The sequence below is a fragment of the Taeniopygia guttata genome, chromosome Z, assembly GCF_048771995.1.
Source record: "Taeniopygia guttata chromosome Z, bTaeGut7.mat, whole genome shotgun sequence".
NCBI classification, from domain to species: domain Eukaryota; kingdom Metazoa; phylum Chordata; class Aves; order Passeriformes; family Estrildidae; genus Taeniopygia; species Taeniopygia guttata.
The window spans coordinates 49220317-49240752 of record NC_133063.1 but is presented as its reverse complement, the minus strand read 5'-3'; the positions used below and the strand labels follow the sequence as shown (position 1 = coordinate 49240752).

The following is a 20436-nucleotide window of genomic DNA, read 5'->3' as shown; positions in this document are numbered from 1 at the left end:
ACTTGGCCATAGACAGGAAATGCTTGTGGTGTTTCTGGCTTTGGTGCATATTTCGCTTTATTTTTTTTCTTTTTCCTGAAACAAAAGCTGAAAGTGGTTATATCTGCATACATCCAACAAATGTGTTACAGACCTACAAAATTATAAAACTTGAAGGAAGCATAGCACATACTGCAGAAGATTTTCCTGATGTGCTTTTGCTTCTTCCTCTATCCCCTTTTTGTTTGTCACTGTGTCACTGGAAGAAGGTATCATTCTGGTATAGTCTGTCTGTATCTACAGTCACACTGTGTAAGTTCTCACAGTATAAGCATTATCAGCAGCTCTGTTTGAAGGGAAATACAAGCACTATAAAGCAAATGAATGCCCAGGGCTTTGGTCTTTTTCTTCGTCATCAATTAATGCTTCATTTGGCGGTAAACAGCAATAAAAACCATTCTGTAAAATGTCACTGGAATGCCTTGAGCCAAATCTGAGGCCTCTTTGCACACAGTAGCTGTTAAACTCTCCCCACTCAAAAGTTTCCCTTGCACTTGGTGGAGGTGGAGGAGGTGGAGTGCTGTCTTGGGAAGGCTGGTTTTGGCTTGATGTGGTCCAGAATTGCTGTTTGGTTTGTACTGTCTCCTGCAGCATTAAATTCCAATTCAAGTAACTGAGTTTAATGCAAGCCTCACTCTCTGCCATATATTCTTGAAACAAGGCCACAAGAGATTTTCAGTGATCGGATTCATTCTGCAGCTCTCCTGGCACAAAGCTGTCTTGGCAGAGGCAGATGGCAGCAGCTGAGGTTTTGCGACATCTCCATGACCATTATGAGTCAGAACAAATGAACATCTCATCCTCTGATGATAAGAGAGGACTCTTTTCACCCTTAGACTCTGGGAATGTGAATATAACTAGGTAAAGGAGAATTTCAAAGAGCTAGAGGAATTGAGACTGCACAATGAGGTGAACCCCAAGTCCGGAGTGCAAGAAAGCAGCTTGGATGTGCCATGGCCACACTGCTTTGCTGTCATGCAACCATGTGGCTGTAGCAGCTTTATCTCCAAGTGTGTACTCCAGAATATGCAGCATCCAAGGAAGATGTGAAGTGGCTCAGCCATAAGGTAAAAAAAAAAAAAAGTAATAACACAAGAAAAAAGTCACAATGCAAAAAATCCAAACCAAACCAAACCAAAAAAAAAAAAAAAAAAAAAAACCCCAAAAAAAAACAAAAACCAAAAAAACCCCAGAAAACCCCCCAAGAACCCCCAAAAAACCCCACAACCCCCCCCAAAAAAAAAAAAACAACCAAAACAAAAACCAACAACAACCAAAAAAAAACCCCCAAAAAATCAAACAAAGAAACAAACCCTAAAAAAATCCCAAAAACCAACAAACAAAAAAAAAATCTCCTGGCAAACTATAAGATATTTTTAAAAACCAAATTACTTCTTGTAATCACTGCCAAGGATCCACAACATTCCATCCATCTTCCTATGTCAGATGTTGCATGAGAACATTGCCTGTCTAAATTCATAGTACCTGTGTGCAGTCACAGCCGCTGGGGATAATGCTAGCAAGCAAACATGGTCAGACCAGTCTCTGGAATAGAAAGCACTTATGCTACATTAATAATTGCATAAGAGCTACAGAAAAGGACAGCATCATGCAATTTACAGACCTAATTCAGCTTCTAGGAAGGGAAATGACTTTACTTCTCATGACTTTGCTTTGGTACATGAAATGTTGAAGACCTCAAAAGTATTAGCAGAAGTTCCTGTGCATCTTGGTACTTAAGGCCAGATCTTTGCCAATAGCAAAAAGTAGTGGCATTCAGGGTTTGGTTTTGTTTAATTTTTGTCTCAAAAAACCCAAAAAACTACCAAAAAAAAGAGCACCAAACCAAAAACTAAATCCATCTCAGGAATCATTGCCCTCAGGTGGGCCCATGTAACATTTTTGGTGGGCATTCAGCTAACTTTCATTGTGGTGGTCAAGCTCCTGAATTGCCAGGCATCTAATACTTGATAGCAATTTTCATTTCCTGTCTTTTTGTCTTTTTTCTGTCTTCTGACTGACTGGGGGAGTTAGTCTTGACCCACCAGTCTTTAAAAGAGATGGGGTTCCGTTAAAAGGAATTTATTGCCATATTTCTTGCTAAGGCATTAATAAGAACTTAACTTTGTAACCAAAATGGTAACAAAAGAGTTCATTAATTTCTACAAAACATGCTGTGATCCTCGGCTGGGATTGCATTGTCACTGCTCTGGATTAATCAGATTTGAAGATCAGAATCCGGTTGAATTAAATTTAATTTCTGCTGCAGTGAAGGCTGCTAGCAGCCTACTGAATGCTGAGCTAGTCCACTTCTCACTGGGCTGTAGGAGAGCCCCCTTCCCTGCAGGCACATCACTGCACTATGAGCTGGGTGCGCTCACAGGGAGGTGGGAACTCACAGGATACAGTAAAACAAAACCTGAAAGCTTCAGTATCCTGTGTGTGTTAGAGAAAAAATGCATGCTGTAATTCTTGTGAGATTTACTGAATTTTGTAGAAGTTGGACATTGTGACGTAGGCTTCCTCGTTGTTTGGTGATCTCATGTCACCGTTAGGCAGAATCTGGGATCCGGTGTCATCATTTAGGGGCTCTGGATGGGGCTGGCCTGAAAGACCCAGGGGACACGTGGAGGAAAGGTTGAAACCAGTGCTGTGCAGGGGCACCCTGTTGCTGTGGCAAACCTCATACGTGCTGGAGCCACAGCTGCCCTCGGTGACTGCAAACTGGCTGGGGCCCAGGAGCCTGCACAGGGCTTCAGCTGGCCAGAGTCCTTCGTAAGACACGGGCAGGTTTAGGTTGGGTTTTGTTGCCATCACAGGGCTCACCTTTGCATCTGATCCACTCCTGAATTTTTCTGGAAGGCTTGTCTCTGGAGCAGTTGATGTCTGCAGAAAATTTTCCAGTTCAGCTTTTGCCCAAAGGCCATCCACTTTATGGATATGAACATAACCAAAACTCTCTGGGTTAAAGCTTATATCAAAATTCTGTGTGGCAAAGGGAACAGCACAGTTAGTCAACAATAGGTGGTAGCTTAAGATAAAAAATACTTTAATAATTTATTTTAGAATGGTATTTATTATCTTTAACTCCAGATGCAACCTTGAGCAGGCTGAACAATAGGTTAGCACAGAATAAACCATCACATGGCTGAAAATCCCTTTCCCTATTAACTTCATTTATCTGGTGTCCTCCTCTAGGCAGTATCCCTAGATAGTGTTTTATGCTCTATACAGTGTTTCAGAGACTTTTCTGAGACACATATTTATCGCCTGCCTGCCATTTCACAGGAAGGACTGTGCCCACCCAGATGGTTTCTTTCAGTTTTACCTTCCTAATTTAGCAGCAAGGGAAGTAAAAATTTGCCACAACTTCCTGAGAAACGTTAGGAATCCCTGAACTGGGGAGCACATGGGCTGGGAGAGCTGTGCTAGGCCTCCTGTGAAATTAAGAACATGCTAATAATGTACCTGGAATGAACAGCACTAATGACTTACTTGTCCATCTGGCTTTTAACTGGCAAAGTAGCTCTTATACTGCATGATGTATGAATAATGCTGCTGGCCATGTCAGAGTACATGGACAACACCAGGGATGTTTGCAAAAGGTCCCCATCCAGTCCCATCATCACAGTTTTGTAGAATCAACAAAGCATCTTGGTTGGAAAGGAGCCGTGGACTCCAACTTTCTGCCAGAAGCAAGACTAGGCTATTCGGAGCCCTATCAAGCCAACCCTTAAACATATTATCTGAGGGGAGCCTACCTTGTCTTTGGACGGGCTACACAGCGTTTAATTCTTTTCACAAGAAAAATTCTTTGCTTGTAACTGGAATAAGTTGGCCCTGAAGCAACACATGCTTGTTGCCTCTGTTACCAGAAGCATGTGCTTCCTGTCGCCACACAGCATCTTTCCCATCTCTTTGCATATACCTTAGGTATTGGAAGGTTGTAAGTAGTATTCCCCACCTCAAGCTTCCTTTTCTTCTATAAATAAACTTAATTTCTTCAGTCTTTCTTCATACCTCAACTTCCCAAGACCTCCGTAGTTACTTTGCACAAGTCAAACCTCTGGCATGAGGTTAATTGTGTGTTATTTTCATACCCTTGGCTGACATCTGTATGAGCAAATGTGGGCTGTCTTCAGTGAAATGTAGAAGTAATTTTTGAAAGATGTTCTTGTTCATGCAGCAAATGCACATACTGTCTCTCATGAGCATTAGTTGTGTCCCCAAGAATCTATACTCAGGAAAGAACAGTGGAAGAACATACGTTTTTTGGCTTCTTGCATAGTTGCTCCAGCGTTTTTTTATGGTCAGGAAGGTTCGGCCATACAGCAGGCTTGATCCTGAAACAGCAACATTAGACAAAAAGCAACATAAGAGGGCTGTGCTGAGGTATCAGAGGTTCATATTGCATCATTTGTATTAGTTCTCACAAAGCCTTAGGGCTGGCTGGCATTATCCAGAATAAAGACAGAGAAGTGTCAGAATAAACCAGACAGAGAAGAGGAATTGTAAAGGTCACCAAAAAGTCATTGTTCTTTGGAGTGCACAAATTGTCACAGTTAAAAGAAAACATTTTGCTAAGTACTGGAAATTCGGCAAATTATGCTGGCAAAGAGTTTGTTGCTTGTTTTCATCTAGCTGTGTGAACAGGGTTGTGTGTGGTTGAAACTGTTTTCTCTAAGTGCAAGAAGATGCTGTGGTTAAAGTGGAAATTTGCTGATACTTGCTTCTGAATGCATAATTAATTCAAAGAATGGCATATTGTCCCATTCTTTGGCCAGCAATTTGAACTTCAGACATCTATCCTGTAGCCTTGTTCCACAGGTTTCATTTTTACTGCCTTAATTAGCAAAGTTCTCATGTTGTGCTGCTTGATACTGTCAGCTATGATGCATCTAGAGAATGTTGTCCAAATGATATTCAATCATTGCAGTTTTCTAATTATACATATATATTAATATATATTTAATTTTATTTATGTGTCTGTGTGGCACAGACACATAATGCATATATGCACATATATGCACATGTATAAAACTCTCTTCTTTCTAAAATGGAAATATCTGGGATCAAAAAGTGTCACCTGTTTTTGCTGCACTTTTATGTAAGCAAGACTTGTAGCAAAGTTAGATAACTGCAGGTTCCCAACAACAGCAAAATGCAACAATGAGAAATCTCAAGCTACCTCTATACTTGTGAATAAAGTAGCACTAGGGCAGATAACTCCAGTATCTAAAATTTTTAATTATTAAAATTGTTTGTGGCATGGTATGGCTGAGGCCAACTAGCATTGGCCAGGTAATCTCCATGTGTTCTTCTGGAATTAGCACAGCCCAAGTGTTGTCCCAAAAAGCAGCTCACACTGTTACCTCTCTTGAGGTGGGTGTCATGGACAGACTGCTCTGAAAGTTGTTGAAGAGTCCTGGGCTTTCTGTCTTGCAAGGATTTCTTCTGCTACATATAAACTTGGATTTTATCCCTCCAGATTCTAGTTTCATAACATTATCTTACATATCTGTTCATTTTCTTAAGCTTGTCAGCTCTAGGGAGCCATGTCATTAAAAACATATCTATAGTCATCCATCTCCTGCTATGTAGCAGATATATTAAAAACCCTATTGCAGACCAAGGACTGCTTGGGCAGTGAATGTATTCTTAGTCCCACTGCAGGCTGATCTTGCCTCACGGCTGGCTGGAAGAGGATTTGGCCAGGCTGGTGTCTGACACCATCAAGTCCCTGTTGCAGAGGGCTCTGCCCTGCTGCTTCTGAAACCACTGCAGAATTAACACCCCACTGACTCAGCTTGTGAAAGAGAAAGAGCTCATCACTCTGGCATACTGTTTCCACACTTCTTAGGAGTTTACTAAAACCCACAGTTTCCTTTCTTTTCTGGATTTTGCTTGAAGTTTATGAGTCAAATTTGCCTCCAGTGGGACTCTGAGTCAAAGTGTTTTGTGGTGACTTTGGCTCACCAAAGGTCCCAATATTTTGAGCTCAGGACTGAAATCTGGTCCGAGTGGCAGGTGATCTTCTGTCTCCTTACACTGTCTCTGCTATTGCTTATTTCTACTCTTTGCTTGCCATCCACTTGATACGGAGTTCCAGAGATGGAGAGAGAAGAGTTCACAAGTATAACAGGGTAAGCAGTAAGACTGTCAGAACAGGATTGGGTTCCAAAATCTTTTCTGATACAAAGAGATTACCTGTTTTTCCAAAAAACTATAATCAGTGCAATCATAACAACAGACAGCATGAATCCCAGGATGGAGAATATAACCATGACCACACTGCTATCTGCAGGAAAACAAAGAACATCAGCCAATGCATGTAAATGTCTCACTGTTAAGCCATTGTAACAGTGATGTCTTTTCAGATGATAAATTAGGGACTAACACCAAGCACTGCACTTTTCTATCACTGGCCTGGGCTCATTTCTCCTGCCTCCATGAAGGAGGTGAATGATATGCTGCCAGAGCATCAGCACTAGGCTGAGCTTTGAGCTGGGTTCACAGACTGGATCAAAGCAGCTTGAAGTCTGCTGTCACCTCCTGTGCATTGAAATCAGCACACACCGTGTCCTCACAGCAGCATAGAGATAACTTCTAACACCTGTAATGCTGAGGTGCCCCTGGGGACTGAAGGGACCCAAGGACCACAAAGATCATTCATGTGCAGTGATGAGATTTTATCCTGTGTTGCATCTGTGTTTCAAGTGTCATGTTCATACTCAAGCCCAGGGTCCTAAAATAGGTCATGCCTTACCCAAAGTATGTGGTGCAAGCTCTTCCTTCCCCTGGCAAGCCAGCCAGCAGCAAGCACTGAGTCAGCCATCATCTCCCTCTGCACCCACACCCTTATGCTCTCATGGCAGAACTTCCTCTGACTTTATTGCCCTTGAATGAGATTTAAATCTTCATGGAAAACCAGCCTCAAACCAGAGTGATCCAGCTGCAATATGAGTCACCTCCTTGGAGTGCCTGTGTCTGTGAGGGCTGACCCTGCTGTGGCCATGGGCTCTTCCCTCCCCATTCTCTCATCACTGCTGCTACTGAGGCTGGCCAGGAAGCGCAGACCCCCAGCTCTGCTTTCCTCCAGGGGGACCAAAGTGTTTTCAGCTCTTACATCTTTCTGTGGAGTGCTGCTCTCTTGCTGTCCAGAAGCTCTTGGAAGTGCTCCATTCACTCCATATGCCCTTAAAATAATCTCCGTTGGGCTGAGAACGTACTTTCACCTCATATGATGCTTCATTTTCAAGGTTTTTCCCCAGCAATTTTATCTGAAGGTATGGTGACTCTATTGTCTAAACACACACAACCACAAAAATACAATTATTTTTCCAGCAGACAGTGGAGAATTATCCTCGAGTTCAGCAAAATATGTGAGATCAGGTGCATCCGTTTACTCCATCTGTCTAGCTATTACACAGGTGCTTATGAGGGCATCAGCCTAGTTAAACAAGAGCATAGTCCAGATAGTATTGAGAAGAGAGACAAATGCTGGGTAAAAGCTTTTTAGGAAAACAGCTGTGAATATTAACTGTGCTTTGTGGCAGCTGACACTGCTACAGGAAATATATGCTTCCATGAAAAGGCTCAGAGGAGAGACGGAGAAAAAATAGGTTTTTGCAGCATAAAAAGACAATGTCTGAGAGGGCAGTTACAGGGAAGAAGCTGAAATCCTGCAGTGCAGCTGTGATGCTCTCTATTTCAATGTATTTTGCTACCTGAATCAATTTTCTTTTCCCTTTAAGTTCTTTGATGTTTGATCTTTGTATATTTTCAAGCCTAATCAACAGAGGGAGATTTAATCTGTGAAACCGAGAGCAGTTAATAAGCAAGCTCTAATTATGTCCAGGTGTTGGAAAAACAAATTTCTTGTGGGTAGAATCGCTTTGTTAAGGTTTGTGTCTTGACATACATCATGCTTCGATGATGTGAGACCTGGGGGGAGGTTAACAAAGCTTGGGAAGAAGGATGTAGTGATGGTAATGGACACAAAGAGTGCAGAATTTTTGGGCCATAATAGAGGACATTTGGCAGAACCCCCAAGATAAGGAATAAACTAATAAAGACGACTTGGTGACTATGCTGAATCAGCTCTGGACTGGCTAGAAGGTAATTCTGGCAAGAGCAGATCACGACTGCTGACTCATGGCCCACCTGGACATGGGAGCCGCCAACTCAAGAGAAGACAAAGACTGAGCCTGCAGGCCAATTAGCTTGAGATGTGAGAGAATTATTAACCAATAGAAGATGGCACACTAATTAATAAGAGAACTATGTAATTTATAGGCAAGGAATATTAATTAGTTTGTTTGCTAAAATGTATAAATAGTAAAACATTTTGGTAGTTGGTGTGCTTGATTTGTGGGATGCCACTGAGCACCCAGGCTTGTGCAACTGGAACAGTCAATGTCTCTCTCGAGTGTGCAATTACTGCCTTGTTGCACTCCAGATAACAGTGGACAACACTGTGTTCCCTCTGTAAAACCCAGGTGCAGTCCATGCTTTCAAAGATTGTGACTAGCTTTTGCATGGCTGCCCTGGTGACAGGGGACACAGAGATAGATCCCTGCAGCTGGGCAGCCCCAGTCAGGCTCAGTTCACAGGCTGCTGCAGCCTCAGACAGCCCGAGGGTGGGAGAGATGCAGGGCTGCCTTGGAAACCTGGAAGGATTCAATGGAAAAAGAGATGTGAAGAAACTTGCAAAATAAGTAAAGAGGTCACAAGTTTACTGACTGATGAGCACAGAAAATAACAGCAAAACCACCACAGCAAAGAGCAAATTTAGAATGGTTCAACACATTATGTCTTCTATTCCCACTGCAAAGTCCAAAGAAATTAAACCTCTTTTGACTGATGACGTTTCCAAATGCCAAATATTGCACCTTTCCAAATTTTCAGATGGAGATCTGCAGAAATGCAGATTTGATCATTTTTACAAGGTACAGGTAATTTTGATAATGTTTAATTTTGGAAATTAGTATAAGCATACCAATATATCACCACTTACCTTCCAAGTACCTTCTTTCTGCCGATAGGCTACTTGGTGCACTAATTTGTCCTTTAAGTATTTCTTCCTTGAGTGTGGTGTACAGTAGCGAATGAGATACTCATTTGCCTCCCTTTCATATGTGATGTTTATAGCGAATGGTACTTCAGGCTTAACTGCAAATGACAGCAAACCAGGAGCAGAATAATGTTACTAGAAAATAAACAGGGTTTGAAACATAAAAAAACATCCACTTCAGGTTACAGCCCTGCAGGGTGACCTGTCTTGAGGAAGAGCTGTCCTGGGTTAGGCAGTGCTCATGCTGAGCCCCAGCTCATCCTGATTCTGACAAGGGCTTGATTTTGACCTGATAGAGAAGTAGTCTGACCAGCAGGGGAGGTCCTTGTGAGGGATATGACATTTAGTCTTGGAAAGCAACTCCTGAGCATGCCCACCCCTGTGGCAGCTTGAAGGCCTGAAATTCAGTCCCTCTAGCCAGTGCTCTGCAATGAAGGCCCCCTGGCAAAACCCAGCTGGGAAGAGGTGCTGGGGAACAACCTGTGCTTAGGTACCACTGTGGCTGTCTGTCAGGGCAATGGGACAGGGGGAGGTACAAAGTCTGGCGGTGTTTAGATAGACCAGAGGGGGCTGTGGCTCCAGACCCTTGCTATTTACCCACATCTGATCTGGTCTGAAGGAGACTGTGCCAAAGACCATCCGTGCAAGTACATCAAGTCCGAAATGTGGCCCTCAGGGCTCTCTCTGAGCTGAGCCTGAGCTGGATGGGCTTGAGACCTGCAGGGACTGTGGCTGTGGCACTGAGGCTTCCTTAAGTGTATCAGCCCTCACAGCAACACAGAGCTCACACCCCTCTCCTCTCAGGAAAACATGTATAACCATAAATTGTTCTCGCTCCTTCTACAACCCCCAGATACTTAGATCTTTCACAGTTTTTAGGGACTGCCAGAGATGGTCCAGGTTGCCCCATAAACTAAGAGGTAATGTAAGATTATTACAAAACTATTGGACTGGCATAAATGTTTCACAAGAGAGGGATGTTGCAGTGCCTACTGCCAACTGGAGACGAAGCAATGAGGCAGTAGAGAAGAACAGAGAAGAATCTGTCCTACACAGGCTTCTCTGCCGTCCTTGAATGACACTGGTTTCCAAGAACAGTAAATTCTGTGTATCCCTTCCTCCCCCTGAGTTTCCTACTTCTTGGCTCAGGCAGGTTCCTGGAGTGTCTTACTCCATTCACAGTTACCAGTGCAGGATGCACCTTGTTCAGGCTACAGGATATGCCACGATGTGAAGTGACATCTTGCAACTTTGTGTTCCCTGTGCTACTGGGCTCACGCTGTCTGCGTGTTAGCCAGTCCCTAAACTGCATAATCCCTTGTCAGAGATGAACAAAATATCCCTGTTTAGCAGTTCATCCACACTCAGGGACAGCTGCTTCAGACATGGATGGGATTCAGTCTGTGTCCAAGTCTGGGCAGTGTCACAATCAGCCTGAATTCAGTTATGCATTTTGAATAGAGGTTAATAATGTCTGGCTTTGAAGCAGCGGAAACTCCACACTCTGCTAACACCCCAATCCAGGCTACATGCCCTGCTAAGATGCTATTTTATGATGCCTATCCAGATTGGCGCTTAGGTTTTGTACTGGGCTATTTTCTCCCCAGTGAGCCCTATGACTTTAAAAATATCCGAAATGTTGTGTCTCACCAATGTCAGTTACAACCAGACTCCTGCAGACCCTTCTCTTCGTCTCAGAGTACATGCAAACATCTCTGTTTGAGAGTATATCAATGAACTGTAAGAAGAAGACATCTTCCTGTTTCTTCATGTTGGAGCAGGCGTAATTGTTGTCTTCCTTGGTACTGTTGGCCAAAGTGACACAACAATCATTTCTTCTCAGTGTTAATATGACTTAGCTACTTACTATAAGGGATGAATCCTGCTTGCTCCTTTCATTTACCTCACTGAAGTGAGAGTACATGTGAAATAAGAAATAATGCAATGCAAATAAGGAGTTTGAGAGATTGATAGTGTTTTTCCTTGTGGTCCTTGAGCACAATAGTAAAGTGATGTGAATCACATTAAACATTATGGAGCTCTTGAGAAAAAAGTGCAATTATTTAATATAAGGTGCACGTGTTAAAACATTTCCATCTTCAAAAATTATCTTACCACTTCAATTTTTAAATATAAGGCAATGTGTTTTGGTGCTCTCTGAAGATACAGAGAAATTTATTACTGACTTAGGTGGTAGCAAGTAGAGGGTCAAGAGTCAGCCTGTCCTTGAAGGAATCACATAATGGTTTTAGTATTTTTTTTTCCATTTCTGTGACTCCCATGTTTGAGAATTGCCATAAAACTTCAGTCAAACCCCAGAAAAAGTCCCATGAAAATGGAAAAATTCTAATAAACTATGAGAAAAAAAAAAGGAAATAATTAGTGACTAGTGTATAAAGATTTACAAAAAATATCCACTTCTTTTTTTAACTGCCACACAACTTTCAGTTTCAGGAAAAACAGAAAATGGGGAAAACAGATCTATATGCTCAAGAAACAAAATATGATCTTCAGCATGGCACAACAGTAAAAAAAAATAGGGTGGAAAGAGTCTCAACGCCTCAATAGGAAGTGGAGATGACTGATGTGTTTGATAACGGTTGGAGGTTTGTGTGCTTGTTCTAGTGTAATTCTTGTGCATCTCTGTGTGCAAAGACAATAGCTGAGTTTTTGTCTTAACCTAGATGAAGGTATTTTCTTGGATGTGGAAAATCAACCTTCTGCTAAAGAATTTTCTGTGGTAAGGATTTGTGTCTTCAAAAATATATTTTTAAAACACCATTGAAATTCAAGTAAAAAAGTCTCAGTTCATGCTGGGCTACCATCCATATTACAGGCATTCCAGAGCAACAGAGGCAAGATCAGAACTCTTGGAGACATTATAATCCCCTTTAGATACCCCTCCAGCTCTTCCTTTCTCTCATTAGGGAGTTATGTTCTCCTTCAATAAACTCTTCTTTGCTGAATACAGTACTCATACTTGGCAAAATAGGATTTTGTCTAGCTTTGCTGCCCCTGTTTCCCTGCATGTTGTTTACCAAGGGACACACTGACAGCACTTACCACAGAGACAGGGTGTAGTTTGTATTGTAAGGAGACAGCTCGGTGAAATTGCAGGTTAGGCTGCTAAAGGAGTCTTTAATTTCCAGCTGGCTGAAGCAATCAATGTCAAAATTGTCTGGTTCATCATCCCCGAGAGTCCCTAAGTAGATATTCACAAGATGTTATTGAAGTAAACCCGTGAGTGTTTTTGATTTGCAGCTCCATTGTATAGGAGGTTGTTTCTTCATGTGGTTGCCTGAAAGAAAGAGGCTCAACCCACCTGTGTTGTAAGAAGCAGAGAAACCTTGTCCAAAACAAAGTTAAAAGCCATTTGCACCTCTCAAGGTTGCTCTCCCTTCTTGCCAGTCAAGTCCACTCACATGCAAGAATATTTTGGTACCATGCAGGCAGCTAAGCCACATTTTGATTGTACTGGAAAGCTTTCTGAAATGTCATGAATTTGGGCACGGGAGGGAAATCTTAGACTTTCTACCAGAATGCATGGCTTCCTGCAAATTTGCTTCAATGACTAATAACACAATGATTTGACTAAAAGCGTAATTCTAAAATCCTACACTTGGCATATATGAGGCCAATGATGGAAAAAAATTATGCTGCTGAGAGAAGTCCTCTCTGGCAGAAAATGCCAGTTTAGCCTAATTTCATAAAATTTCACCCACTATAGCCAAAGGGTATTGTTACCACCCCTTGCATGGATCCTAGGGGTAGGAATGCTTCTGACTCCTTTAAACAATGGTTAAGGGTAGCTGTCACAATACATAAACCTCTTTCCTGAGTCAAGGGATTATGCTCGATCCCCTGCTCCATCCTCTGCTGCCCAGACAGGTCCTTGCTATGGGGGCACCTGATACAGTGAGAAAAAGAATCACAGAATCGAAAAAGTGTTTGGGTTGGAAAGGATCTTAAAGATCATTTGGTTTCAGCCACCGTGGGCAGGAATGACACCCACTAGATCAGTTTACTCAGGGGCCCATCCAAACTGGCCTTGAACCCTTCCAGGGATGGGGCATCCACAACTTCTTGGGGCACCTTGTTCCAGAGCTTCATTGCCCTTTTTGTAAAGAGTTTCTTTCTATCATCTAATCTAAATCTCTCTTCTGACACTTTAAAACTATTCCTCCTTGTCCTGTTGCTATCTGCTGTGGGGTATCAGTGATTCAGACTCATAAACAGAGCGGGGAAATGCCTGTTGAAAAATTTCCAATGGAAAATCCCTCCCAGAGAAAATGATGATCAACTCATGCATCTGCAGTCAGACTTTGAGTAAGAAAAATGTAGAGAAACACACAAAAGCAGTGCAAGCAAAGGCTAGGAAGGGGACTGCTGCCACCAGCACCTGGGATGGGTTGGGAGCATCTGATGCTGCACTAATCTAGAACCCACAGGGAGATTTCTCACCCATGAGCTAATTTTAGTGAGCATTTGTCACCATGAGCAGCTGGTGCTAAGAAATTATTACTGGTCTTCTCAGCACAGCTCAGGGAGCCCAGATCTCCCTGAAGGACAACAAATGCAGTGTCCTCTACCAGTGTTGCTGCTTTGAGGGGAGAACCTGTGCATCACAGAGACAGAGTCAGAAAGAGAGACAGAAACACAGACACAGACACGGAAAGACACAGACACAGATACAGACACAGACAGATGCAGAAATACAGCTGCTGTATTTAACAATCACGTTTAAGACAGACACAGAGATCAGCCCAACTCTGGAACAAGTTCTGGAGCAGTTTCACAGAGGTGAGAGTCTTGTCCAGTGCAGCCCTGAGTCTTAAGGACAGACATGCAGGAATAGGTACCACATACAGTTGCACATTGCATATGGGTAAAAGTGTGTACATGAAAATATGTGTATTCAAAATCTGGGGGATACCAAGTAAGCTGAAATAAATTTATTTAAAATGGAAAACAACCTACCACATTTTGTACAGATATATACACCCAAAGCTGACATGCACAGATATGTAATGTTCTGAGCCTCTCTTAAGATTTTACTTGCAGCTGCCAGGAGATTTGCTTTATACTCAAGGCAATATTAAAACTTAAAGGTTAGGATGACTAATCTCCCTTTCTATATGACTGCTTCATGATCTCTGTATATGCAAACTATATACACCAGATTTCGCATCAACTCAAAAATCTGACAATCATACTATTAATAAATGACTTATCAAAAAAACCCCTCAACTATTCTCTACTGATTTGCTGAAAAGTTACAGAAATTTAGATTAATTCTTTATCAGTTTGGTTGCAAAATGAAGATAAGAAGAGGTTTAGTCTTGCAGTTCAAACATGTATTCAAGGTTTAACCAGCACAGTGAAGCTTTGGTATCACACTGGAAGGAAAGCTGACTTTACCACTTAGACAGTGAACATTCATATTGTGATTATACAGTTCCTTATTAATGGAAGTAACATAATAACAATAGAATATATGATAATTAAACCTGCAGGAGTGTGTCCTTTATTCTTTCAGTGTCTGTACACACCCTCCCCATCTCACTCCCAACCCCCCTTCTCTCCAAGATGTGAATCTCCCCTCCCCCCGCTTCTCTCCCTGCCCCCTTTAGTCCTACCCCAAACTCCTCCCCTGTTATTCCCCTATTGGTTGCTGTTCCTATAAAACATCTGCTCGCCCCCACCAAGGTGTCTTGAGGCACGCGAAATAAACCGAGCCTGTTCACCCCAAGTCCCGTGCCGCCTCCATCTGTCCCCGCGCCGATAACTGGGACTGCAGAGCATTTACTGGGGGACCGGCCGCCCTTTCTCTTCCCCCGCCACCCAGCACGCCCGCGCTCGGGGTGTCGCGGTGAAAGGGGACCGCAACGCAACAACCTGGCTCTGCTGAAATCATGGCAAGGTTTGGGAAGGAGCGATTCTAAACTGAGATAAAAACTGCTCTCATAGCTAGAGTCATGGCAGGTCCTTCACAGAAATGGTTCTCTCCTGGGTTTGGACAGCATCCAGCAGGATGGTCCAAACCACAGCAGGAATCTCAGGAGCCCTTAGGAAGGGAAGGGTGTTAGCAGAGGCTAAGGACAAGCTTCAGCTTTATACTCTAGAGCCACCAGGACTGACAGCAATGTGCGACACCAGGGACACAGCTAAGCACTGGCTGTCTGCGTGGACGGAGCAATGTGACATCTCTAGCACTGATGTGATTCAGGCAGAACCTGTTTTAGTCACAAGAATTTAGATGGGTTGGACAAACCCTACAAGTGTGGGTAGTAGGACCACTGAGGATGCCCTGCCAGTGAGCCTCCTGTGCCACCTGCACTCTCCCTGCCTGCCCCTCCTTAGCTCTGCCTGTGACTCTGAGGCCTTTTGAGCATCTACACCCCTTCTTCCTGGTTGGAGGACAGCAGCTGGGAGGCAGCCTGATGCTCACAAGAGAGGAGGAGATGGAGGCAAAGTGCTGCAATTAGCTCTTCCTTCCTCTGCCAGTAAGAGTGCCCATAAGGACAACTTCATGCCTGAGTTGGCTACTGGCACTTTGTAAGGAGGCAGGGCAAAGAGTCAAAGTCAAATAATTGTCATGAGTGATTTTACCCTGGTTTACTTAGTTCGGTGGCCGAACACAGGAGATTAATAAAGAAGTCATAAAAGCTTCTAATTGCTCAGTAGGGTTATTCTGAATCTGTCTTCAAGTATAAGGAAATAATGATTTACTCATGTTAGTGACAAAACAAGCAAAGGTCTGATCATATCTGATTTTGGGAAGCCCTGAAGATTTCAGTGAAACCAACAATAAATCACTAGCATTGAACATTCATCACCATAGCTGCTTTCCAAAGCTGGCTCTAAACAGCTGCCAGTTATATGAATAAATGGCAAATAAAAACCCCAGGGTGGTTAGATGCAGTTCTGAGCCAGCCCATGTTTTCTTTAAATGAAAAAACTTATCATGCATATCCTATCCATGTACACATGAATGTATGTACAACTGTCTAGATACATGTGTTAAAATACATAACACCCAGGGAAAAATGAGATTTTCCAAGTGAGAGATAGCATCAAAACACAACCATTCTCCTCCTAAAACAGAAAACTCTTTTGTTCCCAAACAATGGAGCTCTAACCTACCAATAGCTGAGTGATAACCCATGTCCTTTAGGCATAGTGCACAAACTCTTGTCATTGCTGTTTGTTTAGTATCAGACAAATAAGAGTTTAGAAGATTTGGACTGAATCTCTAAATCAAATTTTTTATCTCCCTGTTGAGAAAACAAATAGCAGCCTGAAACAGTGGGTTTATTTCTCCTTATTTTGTTTTTATATTCTGCTTATTTATGTTTTTCATCTTCATACTGCTAAATAATTTTCACTTCCATAAACGAGATCATAAAATCTACAATAAGGCTGAATTTAAAGTGCTGTTAATTTATAATTATTTGCTGAGTAGGGCATAAATGCTGTTGGTGATGTGCTGTGAGAACTCTCTGGCTGAGTTGCTTCATCAGCTATGCTACAAGGGAAACTGGGACTATATCCCAGATACAGCTGATGAAACTGCTCAAAGAAAATGTAAAAGTCTGGCCTTTGAAGTGGAACAGTTTGGGCCAAGTTTGAGTTACATAAAAATATTTTATTTGGAGGAGACTGGCAAGAGCAAAAGAAGCCAGGACCTCACCCCTCCCTAACAGCAGCTGAGAGTGACCATGGGCTGCAGAAGAGTGAGGTTATCCCTGTTCCCAGGCATTAAATCTGCAGAGGAGCACTAGCTACAACAAGGATTATCAGGTCTGGCACTGCATGCCCTGTGCATGCAGTTATGGCCTCCCTTATTTCATGTGGATTTGAATGTTATAAGGACAGCAGATTTGGTGATTAAATTAAATAGGTATCCCCCTGCTCCCCCTCAGGCATTGGCACTAAAGAGAGATTGGAAGTTAAAACATTAATGTATTTAATCATACAGTTGCATTCTGGATCTCTTAATTGAGGTTTTTCAAGATCATATGTGAGTGGAAAGATGAAGATGAAATGACTCACCATCACCGTCTGCTGAAGTGCAACCACTTTCCCCAAAAGTGGTGTGAAGGAACATGGCAAAAATGCTCAGCACAGTAGTGGGCTGTGTCATCCTGAGCACACTGCATGTGTGCAGCGGGGGTGTGTGTGCAAGCCCCACGCTGCTCCTTTATAGCCGGCCCCAGCGCCCCGCAGCCTGCCAGCGCACCTCGCCAGGGGAAATGTAAACATGCCTACGCACAGCCAGGCTGCTGGCAGCGGGCAGGAAGCCAAAGTAAAGATAACTGCTGAGCTTTTACTGTGAAACAGCTTCCTGCTTCTGGACTGAGCACCTTCTGGATCTGCCCCGCCGACTCGTTTGGGCAAATCTGGTAAAGCCCAGTGGGAAAGGGAGCATGTTTCATTGACAGTGCTCCTGACTTGGCTGATGGGACCTGTGCTGCTGGCTTCCCTAAGAGCATGGTTTAGTCCTGGCATCCACTTTGCTTCCAAGAGAGGTGCATAGGTCCAAGGGAGAAAAATCTTCCAGGTATGAAACTTTAGGTGTGATTGCTTTTGTTTATTCTTTAACTGCCAGGGTCAAAAGCAGCACTGCCAGCAGGTGATTCTTTACTCTTGTGAGTCCCTATCTGGAACACTGCATTGAGCCCCAACAGAAGAAGGACACAGATATGTTGAATCAAGGCCAGGGGAAGATGGCAAGATGAGGAGAGGGCTGGAACACACCTGCTGCACAGACAGGCTGAGAGTCATCCTACAATAGAGAAGGCTTTGGGAAGATGTTATCATGGCCTTTCAGTATGTAAAGGATGCTTATAAAAAAGACAGGGAAAAATTATTTACCAAGGCCTGCAGTGAAAGGACAAGGGGCAATGTTTTTAAAATAAAAGAGGGCAGATTTAGATTGGGCATACAGAAGAAATTCTTCCCTGTGAAAGTGGAGGTGGTGAGGTTCTGGCACAGGTTGCCCAGAGAAGCTGTGTCTGCCCCATCACTGGAAGTGTTCAAGGCCAGATTTGAGTAATGTGGTCTAGTGGAAGGTGCCCCTGTACATGGCAGGGGAGTTGGAACAAAAGAATCTCAAAGGTCCCTTTCAATCACAAACCTTCTGTGATTCTATGAAGTCCTGCATAAGGCAATGCTGACCCAGAGAAACCTGTCCATTAAAAGGCTAATTCTGCAAAACCTGTCTCCTGAGGGCAAAGTAGCACATCTCACATTTTTTCAGGCTTTGGACAAAGCAATGGTGGAAAGTGAAAGATAAAGAGGCGTTAGATATTTCCTTTGCACCCTTTCTGTGGCTGAATACACTGACGCACACTGGAGTGTAAAGCCAGGCCATGCACAGGTCTGACTGATGTGGCTAACTACAGGTGAGCTGAGGGCCTGAAACAGAAGAGGAAACTCTGGCACAGCCCTGGCTGCAACAAAAAAAGCCTCAGGCTGGAGGTGTAAAGGAAACTGAGGGCAAAGTTTGTAAAAATGCCCAAGCAAACAGAAAAATGATGACACTATAATAGGAGGCTTAACATGGAAACCACATCAGCTTTTTTGTTTGCAAGGAAATAATTGAAAATGCTCTCCAAAGTGAAGAAAGCTCAGGTCTCATAGCTAGAAAAGATTCCTTCTTTCCAGGACATCAATGACTGTCCTGCAATGTCTCTTGCTGCTCGAGGCAAGGGACACTGGGTAGCCAAGGCAAAGTTTCTGGTCTCCCTTGCCCAGTTTTAAGAGGAAAGAAATGGTTTTCTTTCCACAAGAGTTCAGTGAGGCTGACACTGAAAGATCTCCAAATCTGCATCCAGCCCTGCTTTATGGAACCTCCCTGAGGCTCCCTACCAAAGCATTCCCTGCAGGTGCACTGAGCCTGGGTAGGTACAGAAAGGTGGGTTGGACTCCTTGGCCAGCATATTCCATGTGTCTTGCTGTCTCAGGACTCTCCTTGCTTCGCTTCTATCTGGCCAGGGAAGAGCACAATTTATCTCATCCTAACACAGACATTAAAAAGAGGAAATCTAAACCCCTAAATGCATTTTTTTTCTCTCCACTGAATTAAGAGAGAGCACAGGGTGAGGCAGGCTAGATATCTGATTGGCAGACCTCTACAATACCTCCCACCCACCAGCAGGAGAGGGACCTACCTGGCCAGGAGCTGGACATGGTGCAGGGTCCACAGAGCCACTGGAGGTGGCACCGCCATGAGCTGACTCACCCTCACTCAAGAGGCTGACTTCTTTTATAAAACTGTTTGTGTTACTGCTAAATTGACATGCTATCCCTTCAATAAATTCTCTTTCTCTGAGTCAGCTGAGGGAACTTTAGCAGTTCCTTGTACTCATCTCTCATGCTCAAGTTTTCTGTGCTCGACCAAAGTACATTTCCTCCAAACTTGAATTAGTGAGACTGAGTCCTGGTGATTTCTCATACCTAAGACCTAGCCCTTGATGGCTTTAGAAAAGAGTAGTTGAGAATTTCAACACTTTTCTTAGTAATCTTCCTTACTGTATTATTCTAAAACCCCTCAATGTAATTTCTATCTCATTTTCCACCAGAAGTGTCATTAAAGAAAGGCTCTCCTGTGCAGATTGGTCACTATGCAGAAATGACACCTTCTCACTTTAAATTTGTCTTGTTTATAATTGAGTGGGCTATCACTTTGATCTTTTTTTTTTTTTCTTTTTTTCCTGTTTCAGTTAGAGCAAACTAAAAGAAAAAGTCTTTTCAACATAATATTTTTGTTGAACATGAATAGTCTTATTATCAGAGCTGTGCTGCTCAGGGGATTTCCATGTTGTCATGGCTGCATTTTGTCTAGGTGGGGAAATGAGGGACCACAATGAAAAGAAAAAAAAAAACAGAATCGAGAATACCCTGAAGCAAAAGTACATTTTGTTTTAGTTCTGCACCTCTGCTTCAGAAGCTGTTTCATTTCTAGGAGATATTTGAGTCTATCTATCTCACCCTGTTGCCTTTCTCTAATGTCTGGGACACAGAAAATGAAATCTGTGAGTCTAAATCTTAGGACAGCTCAAGGCAGCTCAAAGACAGCTCAGCTTTTAGCCAGAAGAGGCTAAAAGAAAGATGGATTACTTCTCACTTGCAATAAATTTACACTGCTTCTGCCTCTTTCTCACTGAAGATTCCTCAAAAAAACCCCAACAAACTAGTACCAACAAAACCAACTCATGACAAAAACCCCCTCCAGTTTAAACAGGTAACTTTTGAAGGTCCAGCAAAAATGTACCTGTGCTTCATCAGTATGCCAGCTCTCTTTGGCTCTCAACAGTCTGTTT

The 20436-nt window shown here is 42.9% G+C and overlaps 1 protein-coding gene across 1 annotated transcript; it reads right to left on the bottom strand.

The window, feature by feature from the left end:
* Positions 1-1410: 1410 nt before the first annotated feature.
* On the bottom strand, positions 1411-17343 carry IL7R (interleukin 7 receptor). Its single transcript, XM_012577568.5, has 8 exons — positions 17165-17343; positions 12176-12314; positions 10763-10917; positions 9056-9210; positions 7166-7343; positions 6247-6337; positions 4307-4382; positions 1411-3024 (listed from the first exon to the last, which is right to left on the bottom strand). Exons 1-8 carry the CDS (start codon positions 17253-17255, stop codon positions 2521-2523), a joined length of 1389 nt encoding a protein of 462 aa, XP_012433022.2. The 5' UTR covers positions 17256-17343; the 3' UTR covers positions 1411-2520.
* Positions 17344-20436: the final 3093 nt, after the last annotated feature.

Bases quoted from the DNA above. Each gene is read 5' to 3' on its own strand.
- IL7R (XM_012577568.5), bottom strand. From the start codon at position 17,255: ATGACACAGCCCACTACTGTGCTGAGCATTTTTGCCATGTTCCTTCAC. The intron at 10,918-12,175 runs GTAAGTGCTGTC...TTTGGCCAACAG, and splicing joins AACTACACCCTGTCTCTGTG to TACCAAGGAAGACAACAATT. The intron at 4,383-6,246 runs GTAATCTCTTTG...TTGCTGTTTCAG, and splicing joins ATAGTTTTTTGGAAAAACAG to GATCAAGCCTGCTGTATGGC.